Source organism: Periplaneta americana, chromosome 17 (assembly GCF_040183065.1).
Source record: "Periplaneta americana isolate PAMFEO1 chromosome 17, P.americana_PAMFEO1_priV1, whole genome shotgun sequence".
NCBI lineage: Eukaryota > Metazoa > Arthropoda > Insecta > Blattodea > Blattidae > Periplaneta > Periplaneta americana.
The window spans coordinates 13,201,626-13,227,878 of NC_091133.1; the positions used below are offsets into that span (position 1 = coordinate 13,201,626).

Consider the following 26,253-nt stretch of genomic DNA (forward strand, 5'->3'; position numbering starts at 1 on the left):
TGGGTTTTCACCAATATGCTTTCAGCAAAAGTAAGTTATTTGCATAGAAAGCAATGAACACTTACACACAAATACCGCATTTGAAATGGTTCTCGCCAGTGTTCAGAAAGGCATTCATTTTTATATTCACAAAAACTGCATTTGAATGGCTTCTAACCAATATACCAACGTAAATACCTTAATTGGGAAACAAATTTATCATAGACATCTCTTTTCACAGCCTTCTCAAGTTTGTTCACAAACTTACTAATTTTAAATTTCAATGCGACAAAAAATTCTTCACATACATCGCACATAAATAGCTTCTCATCCTGTAGAGTACTTCAAGCTTGTTATAATGTACATAAAACAAAACAATTTCCAAATGTATTGCTTTAATAGATTCGTACTATTGTATTGGAGTGCACGAATTTCAGATTATAAAAACATGAGAAAACATTTTTTCTTTAAACTTCGCACTGCTTCTTGTCAATATGCAGACTGTTTTGCTTTTAAATGCTACAGAGGAAAAAACACTTCCCACAAACATTGCATTTGAAATGCTTTTCGCCTATATGTAAGGTTGAAAACTGCCTGGCACAATAATCACAAACACTGCAGTTTAAAACACTGTCGCTTTAAGTTTGCTTGCATGTATACTCAGTTGTGAATAACTCTAGAAACAATTTTCAAATAAAAGATTTGCATGATTACTGACCTCGTGCTTATGTGGATGTATTTCAAAGTGTCATTACTGCGAGAAATATTTACTAAATGACCAAACATTAATGAATTCTCGCAAGTGTACTTGCATCAATGCATTATTCCCCACTGTCCCGATTGCGTGAAAAATTTAGCACAATCGTCGAATTAGGTCCGTTATACACACTAAAAGAGATATCGCTAGCGAGAAATGTGTTGCGAGAAAAATCAAAGCTTGATAACATGGATTCAAACGGACGTCCATACACTGGAAGTGATTCTCGTTCGATGCAAAAACCTCGAGCGAGTTTCTCGCTGGAATCGGTAGCTCAGTGAATTTTCTTGACACATTTATAAAAAATGTTTGAGATTTTTACGATTCATGACGATTGAACGCGTGATGAATGCATTGTACTGGTTTTATTGACACAGAAAAGACGCCTGATAATAACTGCAGCGAGGAACTTCTCGAACTTGTATTGATGTCACCTGTATTTACAATTATTATACACGCAATGAAAACTATAAAAACACGAAACTAAAAAGAAGAAATCTGGAGACAAATACCAGATGAGATGAAAATAAGCAGACCTGTATTTTAATTTATGAGCTTTAATAGTGTTAATTATAAAATTTGAAATTGTATCTATATGTGTCTACAGTTTACATAATTTCAATCGAAACACAGAATAGAATACTCTACCGTACTGTATCATCAACTGCAAAAAAAAAAAAAAAAAAAAAAAAAAACTGAGGTCTATTCAACCTGAAATAAAGCCTAAACGTAACATCATCCAAATCCGAAATCAGTGACCGAAACTCGCTTTTATCTTCGTGAGATACAATGTGATTTCTCATCCAGATTTTTCTGGCTCTAATGTTAGGCCTACGGATTTAACAAGTCGCGCTCGTACATCATTTGTATAGTACAATATACGAATACATAACCTGTACTATTTCCCCTCGAGTGCTTACTACAATCAGAAAAATACTCTCTGCAAGAAGGCAGTGCATAGATGATCATAGCGAGAACTCGATGTAGTGTGTGGAAGAGGACTCTTCGCCTCTTCCTCGCTATCGAGATCTCTTCAAGTGTGTAAAGGCTGGTTCACAATAAAACGGGAATGTAAACGACAACGAAAACGAGAACGGAAATATTGTTAAAATAAATTTATTTAAATGTGAGCATTCACAATTAACGTTCACGCAAGCCTTTCGTTAATTGTGAATGCTCACATTTGAATACAATTATTTTAACAATATTTCTGTTCTCCTTCTCGTCGTTTCCGTTCCCAGTTTATTGTGAACCAGCCTTAATGAGCCTTAGAAAAGCTTCTCCCCTGTATGCTTGGGTAGATGTGTTCTTAAGAATTCTGATTGCAGAAATATTTACCACACACATGCCATTTCAAAGGGTACTGGTCAGTGTACATTACACTATTCCTTCTTATAAATGAACATTTGGAACACACTTGACGAACGTCACACTTATATTGTTTATCGCCCGATTATACGGCTATATGCTTTTTCCAGCGATACGAACTCGAAAAGCATTTTCACACCCACTGCACTTTTAAACTTTTCACGATTTTCTCTCCCTTACGTATGAATACATGCATGCTTAGATTAGAATACTGCAAAATATATTTTTCCTTACGAAAGTGTCAATTAAATGGTCTGTCCTTTATATGCACGCGTACATGCGATTTTAAATGATCTAACCTCGAAAAACACATTTCACATTCATCGCACTTGAATGGTTTCCCGCCAGTGTGTAGACGTAGATGCAAGCTTAGGCAATAATACTGAAATTCTTTCCGCAGATGTCGCATTTAAATGGTTTGTCACCTGTGTGCACGCGTACGTGATTTTTTAAATGATCCGACCTCGAAAAGCACATTTCACATTCATGACACTTGAATGGTTTCTTGCCAGTATGTATGCGTGCATGCATTGTGAGATGAGAATACTGGGAGAAACTCTTTTCACAGATATCGCATTTAAATGGTTTGTCCCCTGTGTGCACGCGTCCATGCTGTTTTAAAAGATCCGACCTCGAAAAGCTCTTGTCACACTTATCGCAGTTGAATGGTTTCTCGCCCGTATGCACCCGTGCATGCACTGTGAGACGAGAATTCTGGGAGAAACGCTTTTCACAGATATCACATTTAAATGGTTTGTCCCCAGTGTGCACGCGTCCATGCTGTTTTAAAAGATCCGACCTCGAAAAGCACATTTCACATTCTTCGCACTTAAATGGTTTCTCGCCCTTATGTAAGCGAGCATGCACTTTAAGACGAGAATTCTGGGAGAAACTTTTTCCACAGATATCGCATTTAAATGGTTTGTCCCCTGTGTGCACACGTTCATGCAGTTTTAAAAGATCCGACCTCGAAAAGCTCTTATCACATTCATCGCACTTGAATGGTTTCTCGCCCTTATGTACCCGTACGTGAATTGTAAGATGAGAATTCCGGGTGAAACTCTTTTCACAGATGTCGCATTTATATGATTTGTCCTTTGTGTGCACGCGTCCATGTTGTTTTAAATGATGCGACCTCGAAGAGCTGTCATATTCATCGCATTTGAATGCTTTCTCGCCCGTATGTATGCGTGCATGACTTTTTAGATTAGAATACTGCGAGAAACTCTTTTCACAGATGTCACATTTAAAAATTTTCTCATACGTATGTTTGCAAGCATGTTGAATTAGTTCTGAGGGACTCGAGAAACACTCTTCACAAATACTGCACTTCAATGGCTTCTCGTTTGTATGCACGCTCATATGAATATTGAAATCTTCCAACTCTGAGAAACAGTTTCCACAGTCAGAGCATTTGAACGGCTGCGGTATCACATCTGCCACTGTGCCCACATCACATGACTCTTCCTGCAAAGAGGGAAATAAGAGAGATGGCGCACCAGTAGCCGAGAAACTACAGCACAGACTTTCTAATATGGACAAAAACTGAAAACTATTGAAATGCACACAGAATATTTAAGAACATTTCATTTCTTGAAGCAGACAGTAATGGTGTTCTGCTCTTCACTTCCTGCAATCCAGCATTACTGTACGAATCTTCACTTTATTTAAAAGTAGATTACGCAGAGGAGAATCGGTAAAATTTAATAATAATAATAATAATAATAATAATAATAATAATAATAATAATAATAATAATAATATTTATATATAATAATATATAATATTTATATATAATAATATATAATAATAATATTTATATTTATTATTATTATTATTATTATTATTATTATTATTATTATAGTTCTCTACTCCTCTAAGCATAATCGTACTTCCATTCTCAACTACACAGCCTACTTCAAATCGCGCAATTACTAAGTAAACTAATGTGGATTTATTTTTTTTAGTTGGTTATTTAACGACGCTGTATCAACTACCAGGTTATTTAGCGTCGATGAGATTGGTGATAGCGAGATGATATTTGGCGAGATGAGGCCGAGGATTCGCCATAGATTACCTTGCATTCACATCACGGTTGGGGAAAACCTCGAAAAAACCCAACCAGGTAATCAGCCCAAGCGGGGATCGAACCCGCGCCCGAACGCAACTTCAGACCGGCAGGCAAGCGCCTTAACCGACTGAGCCACGTCGGTGGCTACTAATGTGGATGTGTTTCGCATGTGAAAGGATCTAATGCTATTGAGGTCGATAGTAATTACTGATGTATCGAAATCAACATTCTACACCACAAATCGCATTGCACTTAAACCTAAACTTCAGCATGGAAGGCCTACACACATGCTACAGTGCGATTCAAAAGTCCCTCCGCAGCTCCATTAGTTATAGTAATCCTGTTGACAGCTGGTACGTAATCTTCCCCATTAATTCCGGTTTGACAACCTCACATCCCCAGTCAATCATATGCTTAGCGGCCAGTACTGCCACTTAAATTCTCTGCCTAGTGGATTCTCGGCTGCACCGTGGCTACAGAAGCACTGGGGAGAAACTTCTCGCTCGCACTGTATTTGACTAATGGTACAAAATGCCAATGCAGATCATGTATTAACGAATGGAGACAATGATATTCTAACCAACGAGTTTCCGATCGTAGCCAGGTTTACGAGTTTATACACGAAAGAATTCATTTAGGCCCGATTGTATAAACCATTTAATCTTAGATCAGAGGTTAAATTGATCCTTGTTTCAGCTGAACTTGAAATTTTGTGTTGTATAAAGTCTAATCTGAGATTAATTTGTCTGAAACTAAAGTCAACTTTGACTGAAGAAATTTCTCCGATTAAGTTAGATGATCCAAGTTCAGTTATTTCTTTTCTGTTTGAAATATACGAGTGACAGATTGTGCAAATAAAATATCCATTATTATTAATATTAATAGATATGATAGGTACATTTATATATATTTCTTTCAATTTCTTACCTTAATACACAACCTTATATTTTATAAGGCTCTGTCGTGTTCAGCAGTATTAAATAACATAACCTATAATTATATTATGTTTATAACAACCATTAATTATTAATGGATATGATAGGTACATTCATAAATTTTCAATTAACTGTATTACTAAACGAAAATTGTCGTTTTATAAAGCTTTATTATGTTTAGCAGTATCAAACACCATAACATGATAACAACTTGGAGAACAGTCAACCTTCTTCTTATTGTCCGCCATTATTTACATTGCAAAAAAAACCAGGGTCTCCAACAGAGTGTAATACGGAAAGTCGCGAAAAAGTAGTTGTAAAGTCGCTAGATTTCTCATTATCAACAAAGAAAGATTAAATTTTGTCACTATGGGGTGCTAAAAAGGTCACTAAATCCCTATTTAAGCAATATAAAAGTTAAAAGAAATTGTTGTTGAAAAAGAGTTAAAATCGCTAGATTGGCAACACTGAACAAACCTGTATAACATTGTCCGCGCATCACGTATTTCACCTGTTTATGCGATGTTGCCAAATCCTTTTCACGTGAACTTAGATTGCATTTGAACCAAGGTAATTTGATCGCAGAAAAGTTTTATACAATAGAAGAAGTGTCTGAACTCGGTTTACTTTTCGATCTTCGATCAAAGTTGATCTTTAGTCAGGGAGTTTTATACAATTGGGCCTTAGGAAAATAGAAGAAATTTGAACGGGTCACGGATTAGAGTGGAGCATGATTACAGCCCAGAAGTTAGAGAGCAGAGAAGACTACTCGTCCCGTTTCTCAAAGAGGCAAGGGCAAAAGGGCAGTTTGCAGTCCTGGTGAAGGATAAACTGAAGATAAACGGAAACCTAGTAGACCTAGAAAACTGCCGGAAAAATAGAAACATCATGGAACCAGGGGCAGCAAGAAGAAACGGGTCAAGATCCTGACCGGAGAAGAATGCGGAAAACAGGATAACAGCTGATTCAGGAGAAGTGATGGAGGAGAAGAGTAACTGGCAGAATTTGCAGAGGCAACAGAGCAACGTATGGAATAGGAGCACCAATGAGTCAGCGTTAACCGGACAGCTGACAGCTGGAATTCATGACTCGACGCAGGGAAGAAGAGATGAAGGGCTACGATCTTCGGAGCGCCGTGGAGGAACAGCGAGGGATATGTCAAATGAAGTGACGGTATCCTCACCCAATGGCAGTTTGATGACCTTAACATCAGGAAGGGAAAACAAGAGCTACAATCTCCGCAACTGGTGTATGACTGGAGATGGAAACACAAGCAAAGATATGAAAAAATAGGTAGTTAACCTGGGCAATGAGATAATAAATTGCGGATTTATTAACATTGAAGGGGTCCTGAACAAAATAAGCAGTTTTGGGAACAGGAAGAATATGTTAGAATAAATTCAAGGGAAGAGAGAACAGGAATGGCATGGTGGAGATTAGGTATCTGGAGACTCAAGAATAAAAGAGGGAACGTACAGAAGGATAAATGTCCTTTGTGTGGACTAGCTGAAGACGCAATGCATATTGCGCTAAAGAGTCAGGCAACGAATGATTTGAGACACAGTTGGGTAAATAAAAAATTTCTACAAATAAACGCTATAGTAGCTTATAAAAAGTGAATGGTCACCTAAACGCCAGCAATTTGCATAAATTAGGAAAATTTCTTTTTAGAGTTAAAATTAGATGGGAAGAGAAAGTCAAAGCTCTAACGGAGATGGAATTATAAATGTTGAGTAGTCACACGATAAGAAACTACGAAGAGTAGTCAATGAAGTTAACAGAATAATTCTTAAGAGATTGAGTATAAAATGAAAAAGCTAAGGTAGGAGTTTTAAATACAAGAGCTATACTTATTATTAGTTATGTAGTAGCAGTAGCAGTAGCAGTAGCAGTAGCAGTAGCAGTAGCAGCAGCAGCAGCAGCAGCAGCAGGAGTAGTAGTAGTAGTAGTAGTAGTAGTAGTAGTAGTAGTAGTAGTAGTAGTAGTGGTATTATTGTAAACAGAGGATGTTTATAGGTCCATTATGTATTAGTTTGTGTTATATTTGTATTGAGAGTGATGGCAGATTAAGAACTGGACTACATCTAATCCGCCATGACGTAAATAAATAAATAAACAAACAAACAAACAAAGAAACAAATAAATAAATAAACCAACGAGTTGTCGTAGTGAGAGTGGCTGCATGTACAGCATTCATCTGGCTGTATGATGAAACTGTGTGGCAACCTTCTAATTTCTTTCAGGTTATAAAAGATTCATAGCAAGACTATATAACACACAGCTAAAACTTATTACATGGTAGGCCTATTATCTGCAGTACATGGAGAAGGTTAACAAAAGGTCGCTATTGACCCACTGTCATGTAAAGTACCACCAGATGACTGGAAAACTAGCATCGTGATTCCAATTTTCAAAAAGGGAGATAAAGAGAAACCAGAAAATTACAGACCAATAAATTTACTTGATACTGTACTGAAAATTACAACAAAATTAATCCATCAAATGCTATCTCCTAGATGAAAAAGAAGGATTTCGGCGTGGTAGATCTTGTAGAGATGCTATTTTTATAATTAAACATTAATAGGAAAAGCTATTGAATACAATGAACCTGCATTTTTATATTTTATTGACCTAGAAAAGGCTTTTTGATAGGCTGGAACTTAGAGATGTTTTAAATATTTTAGAAGAGAATAATGTGCCGAATGGGTTGATTTTATTTTATTTTTTATTTTATTGGTTTATTTTACGACGCTGTATCAACATCTAGGTTATTTAGCATCTGAATGATATGAAGGTGATAATGCCAGTGAAATGAGTCGGGGTCCAGCACCGAAAGTTACCCAGCATTTGCTCGTATTGGGTTGAGGGAAAACCCCGGAAAAAACCTCAACCAGGTAACTTGTCCCGACCGGGATTCGAACCCGGGCTACCTGGTTTCGCAGCCAGACGCGCTGACCGTTACTCCACAGGTGTGGACTTGATTTTATTTATTAGTGACATTTTTACTGGTAATTTCAACAGGATAAAAGTGGACGGGAAACTGAAAGAAAACCAGTCAGAAGAGGAGTCCGTCAGGGAGATTCTTAAGTCTACTACTGTTCAATTTTATAATGAACGAATTTATAAAAGACATCAGACCTAAAGACGGATACAGAATGGATGATAAAGAACTTAATATTGTGTGCTACGCTGATGATGTTTTGATGGCGGATACTGAGGATGATTTTTTATATTTTTTTAATTTTAGTTGGTTATTTAACGACATTGTATCAACTACTAGGTTATTTAGCGTCGATGAGATTGATGACAGCGAGATCATATTTGGTGAGATGAGGCCGAGTATTCGCCATAGATTACCTTGCATTCACATTAAGGTTGGGGAAAACCTCGGAAAAAACCCAATCAGGTAATCAGCTCAAGCGGGAATCGAACCCGAGCCCGAACGCAACTTCAGACTGGCAGGCAAGCACGCCGGTGGCTCTGAGGATTACTTGTAGAGATTATTATATAGATTCTATCTTTTTTATTTTAGTTGGTATTTAACGACGCTGTATCAACTACTAGGTTATTTAGCGTCGATGAGATTGGTGATAGCGAGATGATATTTGGCGAGATGAGGCCGAGGATTCGCCATAGATTACTTTGCATTCACATTACGGTTGGGGAAAACCTCGGAAAAAAAAACCCAATCAGGTAATCAGCCCAAGAGGGGATCGAACCCGTGCCCGAACGCAACTTCAGACCGGCAGGCAAGCGCCATTACCGACTGAGCCACGCCGGTGGCTAGTAGATTCTATCTTGGTTGCCGAAAGTACAATATGAAAATATCACGAACAAAAACCAAATCAATGACTATATGTAAACTCCCCTTAATATGTAAGTTAGAACTAAAAAAGAAAATGATTGAACAAGTGATGGCAATAAAATACCTAAGTGTGGAGATAACCAGCTAGCGAGCATTGCAGAATGAAGTCGTACATGAGACCAATAAAGCTGCGAGAATAGTGGGCTGTATGGATGATATTACTCGTATATGGAAAAATAAATACTTAAATAAGGATACTAAGACAAGAATCTATAAAGCAGTAATATGTCCAATATCGACCTATGCTTCTGAGACAAGAGTGGACACTTCTAGAACGAAACGGATTTTAGAGACAAATGAGATGTACATTTTATGAAAAATAGTGCATAAAACTAGAAGAGACAAGTTTAGAAGTGAAGAAATTAGAAGACTGTTAAATATCCAAGCAATAGGTGACTTGGTGGATAGATGTAGAATTGAATGGAACCAACATGTATCCTGCATGGCATTGGACAGAATTGTATGCGTAGCAAGGGACAGTTTACCTGTGGAGGGAAAGAGATCACCTGGAATACCAAAAAAGAAATGCAGAGACTCCTAATTTCTGGATGGAACAGGCTGTAGGCCTAGTACAACGAGAAGAAGAAGAAGAAGAAGAAGAAGAAGAAATTTTTATTGACTTCACCATTAGGCCAGTCAGTCCAAAAAAACAGATTTTGGATATCTTAGAAAGGAATGACAGCCAAAGAAAACATTTCAACTCATTCTATAGGCCTAATTGTCACTACAAAATTTTGTATTTATTTATGAATCCGTAACAAATTTTTGGAGAAATGTTCTTTGCTGCAGAATTAATGATGGTCATCAAGTCCAAAGAAGAAAAATGTCCATGATCACGTTATGTTCACTGAACATAACGTCATTATATATAATGTTCATGTTCACTGAACATAACGTCTATAGACATTTAATCCACAAACAAATATGTCCACAATAAATTTTGTCCATATACATTATATATAATGACTTTTAGTGTAATTAATTATAATGTCCATAATACATCTTACATCACTAGATGTAACCAACGAGTTAGAAAGAGAAGAATATAGAGTGGCCATATTTTCCTGTACAGCGCTCTTTGCGGTGCCACCACGAAACACGACAGATATGAACCCACCATTGTAAAAATTCGTCTGCTTACAATGTTGTGTATACGGAGGCAAGAACTACGAAAAAACAAAAGAAAAAACATGCCTGTTGTATGTGCTGTATATAACTGCAATGTCAAAAGGAAAAAGACAACTGATACATCATATTTCATGTGAATTTTATGAAGTTAAGTCCATAGTTTTGTTAATTGGCAGCATTTTTTTCATGCATAAATGTGAAACAATGCATGGCATAACATGCGGTGTGTAGTATTTTTCTTTTCTTGCAGAATCCCTTTGAAAAAAAAAGGAACTGTTGAACCAGTGGATAATAGATATGAAACGAGACAAATGGTGTCTCTCCGAGCTGTTAATTTCTAGAAGTCCTTTCAGTACTTGTTTATAATTTATGATGCAGTTTCACACAACCTATTGTTCAAGTCCCTAAATTATTTACTGTAGTTCTGGTGAACTGCATTTTCTTGAAAAAAAAAAAAAATGAAATTAACACTGTCTTTATTAAATCATAAGCTTTACGTTTCGTAGGTGAGGATCTGGAGTTCATGTTGTTCTGTAAATGTGCAAGAAAACCAGCGATTGTTTGTACTGCCTTGTCAACAACTGCCTCCTACTCCTTGTCATGTACATATATTTGTCTTCTGAATGTGGAGAGCATAGGAATCTGTGTTTCGTGGGATGCCATTTAACCCTTGTCGTGTTTTTTACCCACTGATTTAACAAATCTTTGTTTTCTAAAGGAAAAGTGTAGGTTTCTCTGTTGTATATACCTAATGCCTAAATAGTTGCAGTGTATTATTGTTATTATTATATTTGTAATTATTGAAAAGTGTTTTTCTCTTACATTTAATATGTAATTAATATATTTTCTGAAGAAAAAATCTTTAAGTGTTGAGTGCTTTCTTAATGAACAAAATTATGTAATATCCTTTATTTCTGTTCATTGTGTCCGTCCTGCTTATAGAGAATACGATGAGCTGTAGCTTATAAAATGTAGGCCTATTTCGAAGACAAACGATAAACCAAATAAATAGTTCACTACTAATGTACTTAAATTAAATACGGATAAAACCACTACAATTCCGTTTAAGACCCAGTGGAAAACAAATAGCAATAAAATATTAAAATTGTATTTCGGCACCGGCATCCTTTATTTATTTTCTGCTCCTTGTGTCCTTACTGCTTATAGAAGAAGACGATGAGCTGTAGCTTATAAAAAGTAGGCCTATTTCAAAGACAAACTATTAATCAAATAAATGGTTCTCTAGTAATAAAGTTAAAGTAAATACGGATAAAACCGGTACAATTCCGTTTAAAACCCAATAATAGCAATAAAATATTAAAATTGTATTTCGACACTCGCATCCAAAATAACGCAAAACTCTTGGGTAGGCTGTATTGTTGTTAATATTTTGACTGGAAGGACATGGAAGAATATAATTGAACACCTACATGCAATAATGGGGTAAGTATGAATATATTGTATTTCGAAACTACTTACTCCATTATTGCACGTGGGTGCTAAATTATACACTAATAATAATCTGTGGTGCCACAGCCCTTGAAAGGCTCAGACAGACCATCCGGCTGTTGGCCTCACGTTCACATTTCGATAATTATACTTTACTGTAACAATAAAAAAAAAAAAACTGAAAGCGTGTTTGGTCATGTTTTACCCAAGTTACAAACTTGGAGGTGAAGGTTGTTTACTACAGTTAAGAGTTAGGGCCTACTTTCATTCTATATCTTATGGTATAATAAATATTTTTGCAACGTGTAGAGACTGGGAAAACAATTTAATAAAATCATCCGAATCATGCTCGTTCATTTTATAGACAATTTTGCGGGTCGCATTTAAAAGAACCTAGGAATATTAACATTTTCTTCAGTATATTTGCTAGGACTTCTTGTCATACGTAATTGACAATTTTGCTTAGGTTATTCTTTTAAGCTTTCCTTCTAGGAATAGCTCAAGTGTTTTGAATTTAGCGCACATAAGGTCTTTCAATTTTCTTCAAACATGGCGGCGCAATGGCCACTCTATATCTCTCTCTTTCTAACTCGTTGGATGTAACCGTATCTTCTGTTCACTGTATTTGATTACACTACATATAATGGCCTCACAACGAGAAGTTTCCATGGATATAAATATAGAAGTGAAGTAAATTTCAGTACCCAAGTTTTCAAATGGCTAACACATGCTGTATATAATTCCCTCGAGAAAAGGTAAAGAAATTCTTATTCACAATGGTAGACTCTATCATTATCATTCAAAAAGTAAGAATGAAACTAGTATTTATTGGAGATGTGTGAAACGAGATATTTGCAATGCCAGGTGTGTTACTAATACAAATGTTCAAGCAGCAATAACTGTTCATAGTGTTGATCGTCATAAACATGAAACACTTCTGTCAGAATTTCAAGTTAGAGAAATAGTTGCAGGGATAAAACAAAAGACATGGAATCATCCAAACACACTACCGACAGCAACAATTCGTGAGGAAATTCAAAAGGTTGCAGATGAGGCTACGCAAGTATTTCTTCCGGAAAGACAAGCAATTCTACGTATGGTGAACAGACAGCAGAACAGAAATCGTCCAGTAATACCACGCTCTCTACAAGAATGCGTAATCATGGAGCCATACAACAAGACTATATTTGGCGATCAATTCTTTCAATATGATTCAGGAGTTGAAGACAACAATAGGATGTTAATATTTTCAACTAATGATGCACTTCTTCATCTTAGTAGAAGCGAAATAATTCTTGGAGATGGAACATTTAAAAGTGTTCCATGCAGATTCTACCAGATGTACACTTTGCATGGACTCGTCTTCAACCATGTGTATATTGCTTGTTTGTCCGCAAAGATGAAGAAACTTACACTAGAATGTTTGAGGAAGTTATAAATCTCTGTACGGCATCAGAAATTAATTTGATTCCTGCAACAATAATAACAGATTTTGAGTTAAGTGCAATGAATATAGCCAGACAGAATTTTCGTAATGCTGAAATAAAAGGTTGTCTTTTTTACTTCTGTCAGGCCATTTGGCGTCATGTTGTTCAACTTGGATTAAAGGCTGCTTATAAGAACAGGGAAAATGACAGAGTAAGAAATAACATTCGAAAGTTAATGTCCATATCTTTCATACCACTGGATCATTTGTGAATACATTCGATGAAATTTCTGATGATATAGAGGAATCTGTGTAAGATTTATCATTATATAGTACATAGAAAGGATCTTCATAAGAGGGATACGTGCCAGAGGTAGAAGACGAGAGATGCCGCTTCAATTTCCTCTGCATGTCTGGAATGTTTATAACCTAGTCTTGAATGGGACTCATTCGACTCGAACACATTCCCTATATCTTCGAAAACAATTCTGGTTCACTCGCAAAAGTTCATGTCGACTGATTGCCTGTATTTCTCTCGTGATGTTGTCCTTCAATTCTTGTAACGTGTACGGATTTGATGCGTACACTTTATTTTTTAACATTCCCCCTAAATAAAAGTCTCATGGAGATAGGTCAGGGCCACAATCCTCGACTAATTATTCTGTTACCAAACACACTTCGCAATTCATGCATACAATTTACAGCGGTGTGCACTATAGCTGAATCCTGCTGAAACCAGCCACTCAATCGTTCATTCCTTGTTACCAATTTAAAAAATCATCAGCCTGCTTTTAATATGATGGAAATAATACAGTCAACCAGATGTACATTATTTTACAATAATAATTAAAAAAATTTGGAGTGTCATCTTCTGTTGCAATAATTGTCCTTTGAGTCCATGCTTTGTGTTCCTTTTGTGCCTTAAACAATGTACTAAGTCTGGTTTTTCGTCGCCTTGATTTGAGAAATTATTATTATAAAATTATTTTAATATTCATAATAACTAACTGTAATTGTAACATATATTTATTCAATTATGAAAATACCTTTAATTTGCTTCCTTATCATTTTCATCATAAGTAAGTTCTTCTGCATAAAGTTTCAACCGATCACTAATGCCTCTAAGATATCTGTCAACGTTACCATTTTCTCTATTTACATGGTAATTCCATACCATTTCCTCAATATGTCTTGAATTTAAAACATAGGACTTCTTTATGGGATTGCCATATTGCCATATGACCTGCCATTAATTGATGTATTAATAACTGATTGTCATTTTGGTCCTTCTGAAAGTTTTCGATGAACTTCCATATGTTAGCATGGTGAGTTACCATACTTTTTTAAAATGAAGACATTGGTTATTACTTCAGATTTGTGGATCTTTTAAATTATGGACAAACCATCTGTGGATACAACTACGAATGGACCTGTAATGGACTTTAAATAACTGGACCCATAAATTAATGGAATTTAATGTAAAGGACAGAAGAAACTGGACATTTGGACTGTGGACATAAAAAATGGACATTTTGTCTGTGGACATATCATCCGTGTATCCATTAATTAAGTGTTTATAATTTTATAAGTTGCTACATCCATAAATTCCAAGTGTGTCCATGTTGAATTAATTCATATCAGTTTCCACTGCTCAGAAACTAATTTTCTTTGGGTTGGCAAACATGTATTCCTGTCTGGGTCAATGGGTGCGAAAGTATGCTGTGATTTTCTTCTAGTGGATTGGCATTCCGAACCTTTTTATTGTAATTTTCATCATGCAACCGAGAAATTTATTAATAATTATGTTTTTAACGTATTATTTCATTGACGTCCACACCTATGGAGTAACGGTTAGCGCGTCTGGCCGCGAAACCAGGTGGCCCGGGTTTGAATCCTAGTCAGGACAAGTTACATGGTTGAGGTTTTTTCTGGGGTTCTCCCTCAATCCAATATGAGCAAATGCTGGGTAACTATCAGTGCTGGACCCCGGACTCATTTCACCAGCATTATCACCTTCATTTCATTTAGACGCTAAATAAAGATGTTGATGAAGTGTCGTAAAATAATCTACTAAAAAAATTTCATTGATCCAAGGAAGTTGGACGAAAAGGTGATTAAAAACGAGAAAATTCCCATGTACTCAAAATTAATCATCTCCCCATTTGCTGTAATATATTGTACACAGAGTTCCACCACCTTTTGCTCCAAAAGGCTCACTGTTGTTTTATTTCGCTATTTCAGTTGATGCATTTTTATACAAATCAGAATTCTAGCTGCTACATTGTGCAGAGAAATTGCGGATAAGTGATAGTGTTTGTAGTACCATTAGATATGTTAATTGAGAATTACAATATAATGAAATTTATTGTTCACTGATAATCTGCCGTCTATTTATAACTCTTCCATATCAGTCGTGTCTATATGAACATGGTGGGCATTTATGAAATCGAAATCTTTGGAAACTAATTTTCTTTGCTTTACCCATTTATATGTGACTAATGTAATTATTTTTCCATTAAAGGACCCCCAAGAGTTTCTAAAACAGGGTCTGACAGTGCAGGAAGTCTTAGATATAATTTATGATGAAGGAAGGAAAACACCCTAAGCAGGTCTGTATTCACAGCCCATCTCTCCCAGCCATTCTCACGGACGAATAGTAGGAAATGAAGAGAAAGAAGGTATTCTAGATAATCGTAACTCGTGATAGCTCCGTTTGAAGCTGAAATAAGATTGATAGATACATAAATTAAAACAGAACCAAGGAATCTCGACCAGTTGACTGGAAATAGATAAACAAATAGGAAAAAGGGTGAACTATCTCTAAATTTGAAAGCATTTCCCAGTTTTAATTTTAGTATGTATTCTGAGAAAATCTTTCAGTTGTTCTTAGATGATAAGCTCATACTATTATTGTTTCATGACTCCAGCAACTACATACTTTTCAAGAACTGCTGTTGTTTAGTCAACTGACCGAAAACAGGTCTGAACCTCATAAGTGATACCAAGAAAGCACCACTTATGAGGCAACTAAACCAACAGACTATGGGGTAGGGTGGCCAATTACTTTCTTCCTCCATTGCATACATTGCCCTTAACACTAATAGAACTCGCGAAGAAATTATATGTTTCCTACGCATCGTTATTCCCACTAGTTACAAAGCTGCACCTAGTAAGAGATTATATTGAAATTTCATTCCAGGCACATTGAACGATTTTGTGTGCAATGTCATGCAGAGTACTGTTTTGAGAAAATTATCAGATTAATCACTGTAATGATAATAACAAATCTGATAAAAACAACATGATGCAGAAAATTAGACTCCTCATTGAAAAAATAGGAAACAAATGTAATCAGTTCTTTATTCCCAAACAGCACCTCTCCTATAATGAGTCAATGATAAAGTATTTCGGGAAACATTCTGCAAAAAATGATCAGAGGAAAAACCAAACCATTCGGCTATAAAGCATGATGTTCCTGCACAATTTCTGGCTATCTTGTCGCTTTTTCCTTTTACCAAGGAAGTCACCTAATGGAAATTCAGTGTATGAAAATCAATTTCGGAAGACATCTGCGCCACTCATTCATATGATAGACAATTTCTCTTCCAATACAAAAAAGTTACCATTCCACTTTTTCTTCGCACCTGTTCATAGGGTTTGACCTTCTGTCTCTTTTTAAGGGAAGAAGGATATGGAGGAACAGGTATGATTAGGGAAAACAGGATCCCGAAAACATGTCCCCTTCCTTCAAAGCCTGATGAAAAAAAAGAGAGTACACTGCACATTCTATTCCATGGATAATGCAGTTATTGTCAAGAAGTGTGTGGATAACTCTGTTGTTGCCATAGCATCTAGATGTGCAGGAATGGAGCACCTATCCATAAAAAGGTGTTTTGCAAAGGAGAAGAAAACTATTGAAGTACAATGACATCAAATAATTTCACAATATACCAGAACTAGGGGGTGAGTGGATAGGTTGGATAAAAATATTGCCATGTATAGAATCAAAAGAAGTTACTGGGCTTTACTTTCATGGCAGATGAAACCAAGACTACTCAGCTTGAGTTCAGGCGAGAAATTAGACCATCTTCTAGTCCACCATGTCAGTACAAACCACGTGTTTTCAGTGACATCTGATATGATGGTTTGAAGCATTATATCCAGAAAAGTGAAAAAGAGATATGTGTAGGAGTCTATTGCAGCGAGAAAAAGTCAGCAGTTCGCAAAAAATGTCGAAAATGTGATGTAGGGTTGTGTGTTGCATGCTTTCAAGGGTATCATGAACGCCAATATATTACAAGTGTGTTAATTCATTTTCTGTATTTCTGACATACATGTTTTATGAGACTGTTTGTTAATATACAAATTATTTTCTGTATTTACTATCATAAGTGTTTGGTAAGACTGTTCGTTATGATACTGTAAGATATAATTCTACACTACTGTAATGAAAGAAATGAAACTTGATAACGTACCTAAGTGTCCAGAGTATCCATATGGACACATTGTTTCCAAAGCACAATACGAGAGACAGAAACCAAATAATTATTATGCAATATTTACATTACAGGAAATGAATGAACAATAAATATAATAAAATTTAAACATAAATTAATTCGGGCAGTTATGGGGTAAATTATTCCATGAAGAAGTCTGTCACTCCTCTGTAACTTGCTTTAGTATGACTCTACTGGTAGTGTTTCTTAAAGAGTTCTAACTTACGACTAACTGATCTCATAAGGAGTAAGGACATAATCTAGACATCTCACAGACAGGCTCTTGGATCACGTCTCTATGGCTTCTAACCTGGACGAGAGTGACGGAATGTGAAGTGACTTGATACAGAATAACATCTGCTTTTTAAAAACCTGCTGCTGCTGCCGCCGCCGCCGCCGCCACCACCACCACCACCACCACCACCACCACCACCACTACTATTACCACCATCTTTACAAATATAACTATTGGATAGAGTAGAGAAATTCTTCCATAACATTTGAAGAATTGAAATCAATACATGAAACTTAATCTCAATAATGATAAACTTAAGAAAACTGAGAGATTGTATAAAAATACCAAGTCTAAAATTAAGCATAATGACCTTGTATACAAAATTTTTATTGACAGTAATATTAAGACTGGAAAGCACTGTCATGTTTCAAGACACATTAACTGATCTAATGTGTACTAATAACAAATACACTTCGTTACCAAAAGGGAAACTTAAATATAAGAAATTATAGTATAATGAATGGATTATTTTTCCCCCCATACCATAATATCTTGAAATTTTTAATACATTTTCCAGCAGATAGACACAAAAAATAATTATGATGATGATGATGATGATGATGATGATGATGATGATAATAATAATAATAATAATAATAATAATAATAATAATAATCGATTCAATAGATAAGGTCCAACGCAGGGCAGCAAAATACGTCAAAATGGGAAAGGGACATGGCAAAGAGAGACTAAAAGACTTAGGATGAGAATTTCTCAAATCAAGGCGACGACAAACCAGACTTAGTACATTGTTTAACGCACAAAAGGGACACAAAACGTTGTTCGACATCAGTGCTGTATCATACTTATGCAGGGATGATCATATTAGGAAGTTTAAATACAGAAAACAAACACAATTGTCCTTTGTTAACTGCACAACAGTAGACTGGAACAGCTTACCTGCGACAACCTTTCAGAGTGGTCCTCTCAAAATCAATACATATATAAGGAAAGGTTAAGAAGTTTAGACTGAAAATTTAATTGTAGGTGCAGTGTAAATATCTAAGTTGTGTCATGTAATTAAGTTTATATGTAATTATTTAAGATGAAATGTAATTAAATAAGGTGACTTAAAATTACTTCAGGATAACAGGTTTAATAGAAATACAGAGTGGTTATAATTAAACTGATAGTGTTCAGCATTGCACAGCACAGACTCTTACTGATTGTAGGAGTATGAAACCTAGTAGATATGATAATTAACCAATGCGCTCGCGAATTATGCCAAAAAAATAATTAGTTCCAAGTCTCGCCACCAAGTGTAAATATGGCGCTGTATGCAGTCAAAACTTGTAATTGTATGTAACTCTGACGTCAGTATGTTCTTTCGGTTGCATTGCATTGAGTCAGTTCCCTGTTACTTGGTGACGAGTATTGATTCTGTTAGCGAAGTGAATGTTAGTAGAAAATTTGGAAGGTTGAACTTTTCCTTGTGAAACGCAATGGCTATTAAGAAGAGAGACTGTGCACTGCTAGTGAAGTTGTTTTACCAGAGTGACACCAATAGCAACGCTGCATTGCAGGAATATCAGCGACAGAAACAGTTGAGAAGAAGTCCCATTTCAATTAATGAACTGAAGAACACGATGAAAAAATTCAAGGAAACGGGCGAGTGCGAGTAGAATTATCGGTCCCATATTTTTCGACACAACAGTTGATTCACACGTTTATGTAACTTCAATTTTAAATAATTTTTTTCCGCAATTAACAAGAAATGAACGATTGAGTGACTGGTTTCAGCAGGATTCAGCTACAGCTCACACCGCTGCGAATTGTATGCATGAATTGCGAAGTGTGTTTGGTAACAGAATAATTAGTCGAGGATTGTGGCCACCTCGTTCCCCTCACCTATCTCCATGCAACTTTTATTTATGGGGGAAAAAAAAAAATAAAGTGTATGCATAAAATCCGCACACGTTACAAGAATTGAAGGACAACATCACGAGAGAAATACAGGCAATCAGTCGACATGAACTTTTGCGAGTGGACCAGAATTGTTTTCGAAGATATAGGGAATGTGTTCGAGTTGAAGGTCATCACTTTCAACAATTGTTGTAATGCAGGTAAGCCTAATGTTAGTAGAGTAGTTAGTGTTCCGTGCCCATGACTTGCCGGTCATTTACGTGTAACTCTGGTGGCAGGCGCACCAATCTTCACCCAGTCCAAGGCTGCAGCAGAATGGTCTGGCCGAGCTAAGAACGCACTGTATTTGGCCTATATACATTTAGTAGTTGCCCAAAATAGTTTTTCCATCTGTTCAGGATTGAATGAGAGTCTGCAGGCAAGTCACTATTTTCATCCTTGATCACGTTTACCCTTGTCTGATATCCATTCTTAAATTTCTTTATGTCCTTATATAAATCTCGAATGTTTTTATTCTTACTGTTTGTTTCTACCTCATTCGGTTTTTCCTTCAAGTAAAATCTCTTTTTACTCTTAAGTGTACGATTTGCTTCCTGTTTTTCATTGAAATAATTATCTCTATTCACCTCAAGTGGATCCTGTAAGAATTTTAATTTTGCCTGTTTCCTTCTTTCTATTACCATGCGAAAATCTTAATCAAACCACGGTTTCTTTTTCCTAGTAGCATAATAACCTATGCTCTGCTCAGCTGCAATTTTGATATTATCTTGGACATTTTATTACATTCTATTAACATCTAACTCTTCCTCAACTTCATTGGAACATGCTAAAAACGGCAAACATATTTGAAATTTCGACCTGGTAATGTTGCTTAGTTTCTTCGTCCTTCAATTTCAGAATATTGAATCTTCTAATATTAACTTGTTGCTCTACTCACTTGGCTACTGATAGTCTTTCTCTTAGTTATCCAATTATCAAATAATGGTGAGAATTACAGTCGAATGTTCGAATGTCTACTATACTAATATGTCTTTGTTTATCTATCAAGATGTGACCTATATAGTTGTGTGTCAATCCATCTGAACAAGTCCAAGAATTAATATTTGAGGAGAAAAATTCGCTCCAGTGCTGGGGTCCTTGTTTGTACGTACCAAGTGCTCTGACCACTGAGTTATGCCGAATTCAATCCACAGCATCAGATCGAATGCTCCTTCTACAGTGTTTTCAAGAATGTTTATGTATATCCTTACAAGGGAATGTTGTACTCTTGACAATTAAATTTTTAGATGTGGCAAAGATGATTAACCTAACTCCATTATTATTACTAGTTATGTGTAGGCTCTCTTTTCCAACAGTCGGTTTAAAAATATCCTCCCGTCCTCATTTAGCATTGAAATCCCCCAATAAAATTTTCATGTGATATCTAGATAACTGATCAAGTAAGATTTTAAAAGTTCTAATGATTCACCTCCAATAGTATAATGTTCAAGTTTGAATAATAATAATTCATGGGAAATGCAGTCGAAGGCATTTGTTGATTCAGACAGTGTAACAGATACATAACTCTTATTCTCGAAGACAATAATGATACTCTTGACAAGATATTCTAATGCTCTGACAATTGATTTTCTTTTGTGAAAACCAAACTGTTTAGGTGAAATAACATCATAATGATAAAAAAAATACGCTACTTGTTTATACATTAATGATTCTAATATTTAAGAAAATATAGGAACAAGGCTTATAGGCCTGTAACTAGAAAATAAATTTCTGTTGCCTAGTTTGTAAATAGGTGCTGATATTGATAACTTCAAACGTTCAGGTAAAACCTGTTTTTCAAACCACAAATTAAAGATAACAGTTAATGGCATTACAATTGCAGTTATTGTTTCTTTAATAAACCAAGGTTGATATATCATCCACAGTTTTGATTACTTTTTCTGTTGTCACTACCTTTCCTACAGAAAAAAAAAACTATTCAGAGGTCATGGAGCATTTTCACAAAATTCTTTTGCCTCAGAAGGATCATTTTTAGCCTTATTTATAATATTGTCAATCGACTGAATACAATATTCAATAAATGAATTAGGATCAATATTGGCATCAGTTTTATCTCTACAAATTTCATCTTTCACTATCCGCCATACAGATTTACATTGTTATTATTGGATATTATTATATGGATGTCATATGCATCTCTTTTTGGTGTATTAAGTTTTCTATTATAATATTTTTAAGGGTCATATAATTTTGTTTAGCTTCAATTGATTTAGTACTGATTAGTACTGTGCCAGTTTCAATGCTTTCAAATTTTTAAACTCTTTAGTGTTCCAGTTAATATGTAAACATTTCATTTTCGTCTGTTCCTTAACGGGAAAATAATGGTAAAAGCTATCTAATAAATAGTTCATGTTTTAACCTTATGTAGGTTGTAAGCCGTGAGTATGGTACACTACAGATGTGTTACAAATGTCGAAAGACGATTCGTGATATGTTCATTTTTACACAGACAGCAACAATTCATTATTGGGAAATCATAACACAACATAGGTTACACGAATAAAATTATACAACTAAAATGCAACTCAGTCCCTAGACACCATATCTTCACACTTATACTAACAATGCACCCCTTAAAATTATATTTTAATATAAATATTAAAATATTGCCATGCTGGAACTGTAGGGTATATTGAGATAAAAATGATGTGCACAGAAAATATTAATGGCTCTATCATATGCTAAAATCCCTGTGTAACTGTCTGCGACGAAAGGAATGCAAGAATATCAAAAGAAGATTAGTCAGCACACACTATGGGCTCCACTTACCTCAGCTTCACACTTTATGAAAACAAAATCAGTTGACACTGCTGTTTCTTCAATGGCAGTCTCTGATGTGAGATCATAGCTGTTGTCCAAGCATTCCGTCTTTATTCCATCCAATAAATTCCCTTCCTGCAGAAGACAGAGATATAATGCATGTGATATTTTTTATAACAGTTTGCAAGAATGTGATTCAATGTGCTAATGTTGCATTCTAGTCCTCATAATACATATTAATTGTGATTTAAAGCACACTTAATATAGAGTAAAATGAAAATAATCGACAGTGAAGTAAGAACAAGACATTAACAGCTAAATAGCATAGACAACAGGAAATATTTATTACTAAAAGTAAAAAACACATATCGGAATTAAGTGTCTGCATTAGAATTTGTAATAAAATGATAGGGGAGGGAACCAATGTAATGAGTTGTTCATAAGCCTTCAGCATCAAATACCTCAAGCTACATGAAGCACATATCAAATGAAAGAAGATAAAAGTGCTGTTACTGATATTGATAACCTAATTAGGCCTACAGTAAAACCTCGTTAATTCGGACCTGATAAGCTGGACTTCGCTTAATCTGGACAGGCAAAAAGAGTAAAATTAAGATGAGATTGGAAAATTAAATAACCTTGTTTAAAGACTTGTTTTTATACATTAGAAGTATGCAATTACTGTCCCAAAAGAATATAGACATGTACACTAAGTGGCAAAAAGAATGGGCCGACTCTTGGTCGATAGAAATGCTAAGTTCTATCACGTGGTTCACTCGTGTAAACATAACCCACTGCAAGGCATTGCTGTGGTGTCTCTTCATTGAAAGTCGTCCGTCTAGAATGTAGTAAACCTTAAGAGCAGTGTGTGGCCCAGTGGTAAGAAGTCTGACCATCCGTACCAGAGGTTGTGAGTTCGCCTCCCAGTATGGTAAAATTATTATTTTTTTATTTTAACTTTTACTTAATTAATTAGTTTAAATGTGAAATGGCATTTGTTAACAAACTTCATTATGCCTGCCTTGTAAAAATATCATTGCCCATCACCTGTGGGCTATTAATAGGTGAGACCTGGCCTATATAAACAAAAATACTTGTTTCACATCCTAAACAACCGAACGCATATAAAATATACATAAATAATTAAATTAACGAAGACAAACAATTTTTTAATATATTAACAAACAAGGCCTGTTGTGGGGACTAGTATCTCGTCCACAAACCACCTGCGTCAACAACTACCCTCAATTCTGCGCGGCATGGAATCCACAAGATTATGGAACAGGTCTAAATTCTTGGCCAAATCCTCCCACGCACCTAGAACTCTGTCCCACAATTCCTCAGGTGTCCGAATGGGTAGTTGTTCTGTCCAATGAGAGCGTAGGATCCTTCTGACTGCAGCCCACAAATTTTGAATCAGATTCATATCTGGTGAATTTGGAGGCCAGACGACTGGGTTGACATCATGCCTCCTCGTAAACTATCTTTGAATCCGGTTGGTTGTGTGTATCGGATGATTATCCTGCTGGAAGAAAAGTGTTTCTTCTAGATATCGTTTTCGGGTGGAAGGGATCATTACATTTGCCAAAATGTGTTCGTAGACTTCTGCCATAAACCACCCGTGGATGCGTTTCAGAAGTCCTGCCCCATCGTATGACATCCACCCCCAACACAACACAACCCGACTTATTAATAATTCGTCTCACGAAGCGTTCATCGTATCGGTGGCCATTCATACAATAAACTAGGGCAGTACTATCGTTGCTATTGGAGACAATTACCTCGTCAGAGAAAATGACATTTCTCCAATCGAAGTCCTGTCGGAGAGTAGCATACGCAGAATAAGCTATGTGAACCAGGGCAATGAGTTATTGTTTCTGTGCCATCTTCAAGCGTAATGACGAGACAGAACGTTGTATTAACACATAGCAGTATTGCTTGAAAGAGAGAGGGAGTTTTATTATTTATTAGAGTTTGGGCATATTCTAAGAGATATCGCCACATAATTATAGCTTTGAGAGACACATGTGATGGCAAATTTGTAATTAAAAAAAAGAAGATTGGGGGAGATTCGAACCTTGAGCTACTACTATCAACTTGTTCAATAGACGACTTTCACTACTGTGACTGTTCATATCAGTTCAGCATAATACGTGGTTTTCCTATTCATTTTCGCTCTGGTTGATTTTATATTTATCAATTTTATTATTATTTTACTCTTCAAGAGCCCTGATGTATCTAGAATTAACCCACCATTCGATTTTATTACATATTTTAGACTCTTAAACAAAATACAGGAAATTTAAATGGTTTAATTATGTGTTGTGTAGTGAACTAGGGCTTTGACGAGACAAGCATGTGCAATGTTATGTCTCGGGAACTTAGAAATTGTCGGCCGGCCCATTCTTTTTGCCGCTAAGTGTACTTCAAACGAACATACGGAGCAAGAGTTTCGAGTGATGCAGAGGCACGTCTGTTGGGCGCATCATTGTAATTATGAGTATCACGTATGTACTGCATTTTATGTATTGCTTTACACCTTACTGTACTGTATAGTGTATTTAGGCCTGCTCATTAAATGCACCATAATAAACGTGTTTTGTTGCTATAAACGGAATTTTAATGCACTTTCTACTGTTCTTTAGGCTATTTCAGCTAACCCAGACTTTCGTTAAACCGGTCAACTTATCCCCCCCCCCCACCAATTAATCCAGATTAAAGAGGTTTTACTGTATTATAATTCAATCTGAAGTACGTGAGTAATTTATATTGCATCATGGCTATTGGAAGCTCTTACATCTACATGCAAAATATTTCATACTCAGAAGTTTGATGGCAGTGCAGTTAGTTTGCAATCCAAGTAATTATTACTCAATATTCTCCCTTCCGCCATAGTCTCACATTTGTACATGGATTCATAAAAGAACTCGCTCAATAGATTTTTACTTTATAGATTTGACATTTGAACAACAACATGGCTTTTACTGTCCCATGAAATAGTGATTTCTAATCCCATAAACATTCACATTCTCTTCTTCATGGTCAACTCATGGCTGGATGACAGAGACTTCGGGAGTGACAGGATGCACTTGAACTCGAGAAGGATGGCAGCGATAGGAGCTCTCTTCGCTAGGGTGGCGGCAGCAATGAGAGAGGACAGGAGTCAGCAATGAAGATGGGTTAATGCGGAGTCAAACAGCGAACAGGTGAGGACCAATCTGTTAAGGTTGCTACAGGTCAACTGCAGAAGTGTAGTGAATAAAATCACTGATTTTTTTTTTTAATTTAGTTTATGTCTACAATCCGGAGGTAATTATAGGCACAGAGTCATGGCTTCACAGTAACATATATGACGCGAAAATACGTAGGAATGATTATAGGATTTACAGAAGAGAAAGAGTTTACAGGGGCGGAAGAGTATTTGTTTGTATTAAAGCATGCAGAAGCAGAAATTAAGGGGTTACAAATCAATAATAAATAAAATGGTGAAAAGTGGGATATAATAGCTTGCTACAGGCCTCTGAACGAAACAAACGTATTTACTCTAAATAAGGTGCAAGAAAAGATGTCCTCAATATCGTTCAAATGGAAGGTCGTGTTATCTAAATCTGCCTGCAGCGAACTGAAATTGTTAGGCAGAGACAAACACTTTATCACAAACCTTTGTTAATTACCTAGTAGGGGAACGAGGATTTACACAAGTCACAAATAAACCTACAAGGAACAATAACCTTTTAGATATCTTCTTGATACAACCCTGGGATAGTTTTCACTCTTCACAAATATTACCTGGAATGAGTG

General features: G+C 35.9%; 1 protein-coding gene across 2 annotated transcripts in view; it reads right to left on the bottom strand.

The window, feature by feature from the left end:
- The window catches only part of LOC138693108 (zinc finger protein 271-like), a 68,974-nt gene that overhangs the window by 16,515 nt on the left and 26,206 nt on the right, over positions 1-26,253 (bottom strand). Inside the window, exons 3-4 of one of the 2 annotated variants that reach the window (XM_069816741.1) lie at positions 22,462-22,587; positions 1,411-3,571 (exon numbers count right to left, since the gene is read on the bottom strand). In XM_069816741.1, coding sequence (XP_069672842.1) covers positions 2,474-3,571; positions 22,462-22,587 — 1,224 coding nt within the window. In that variant the 3' untranslated portion in view covers positions 1,411-2,473. Of the gene's footprint in view, positions 1-1,410; positions 3,572-22,461; positions 22,588-26,253 lie in introns of those variants that run through there. The other variant, XM_069816740.1, reaches the window with a different exon arrangement.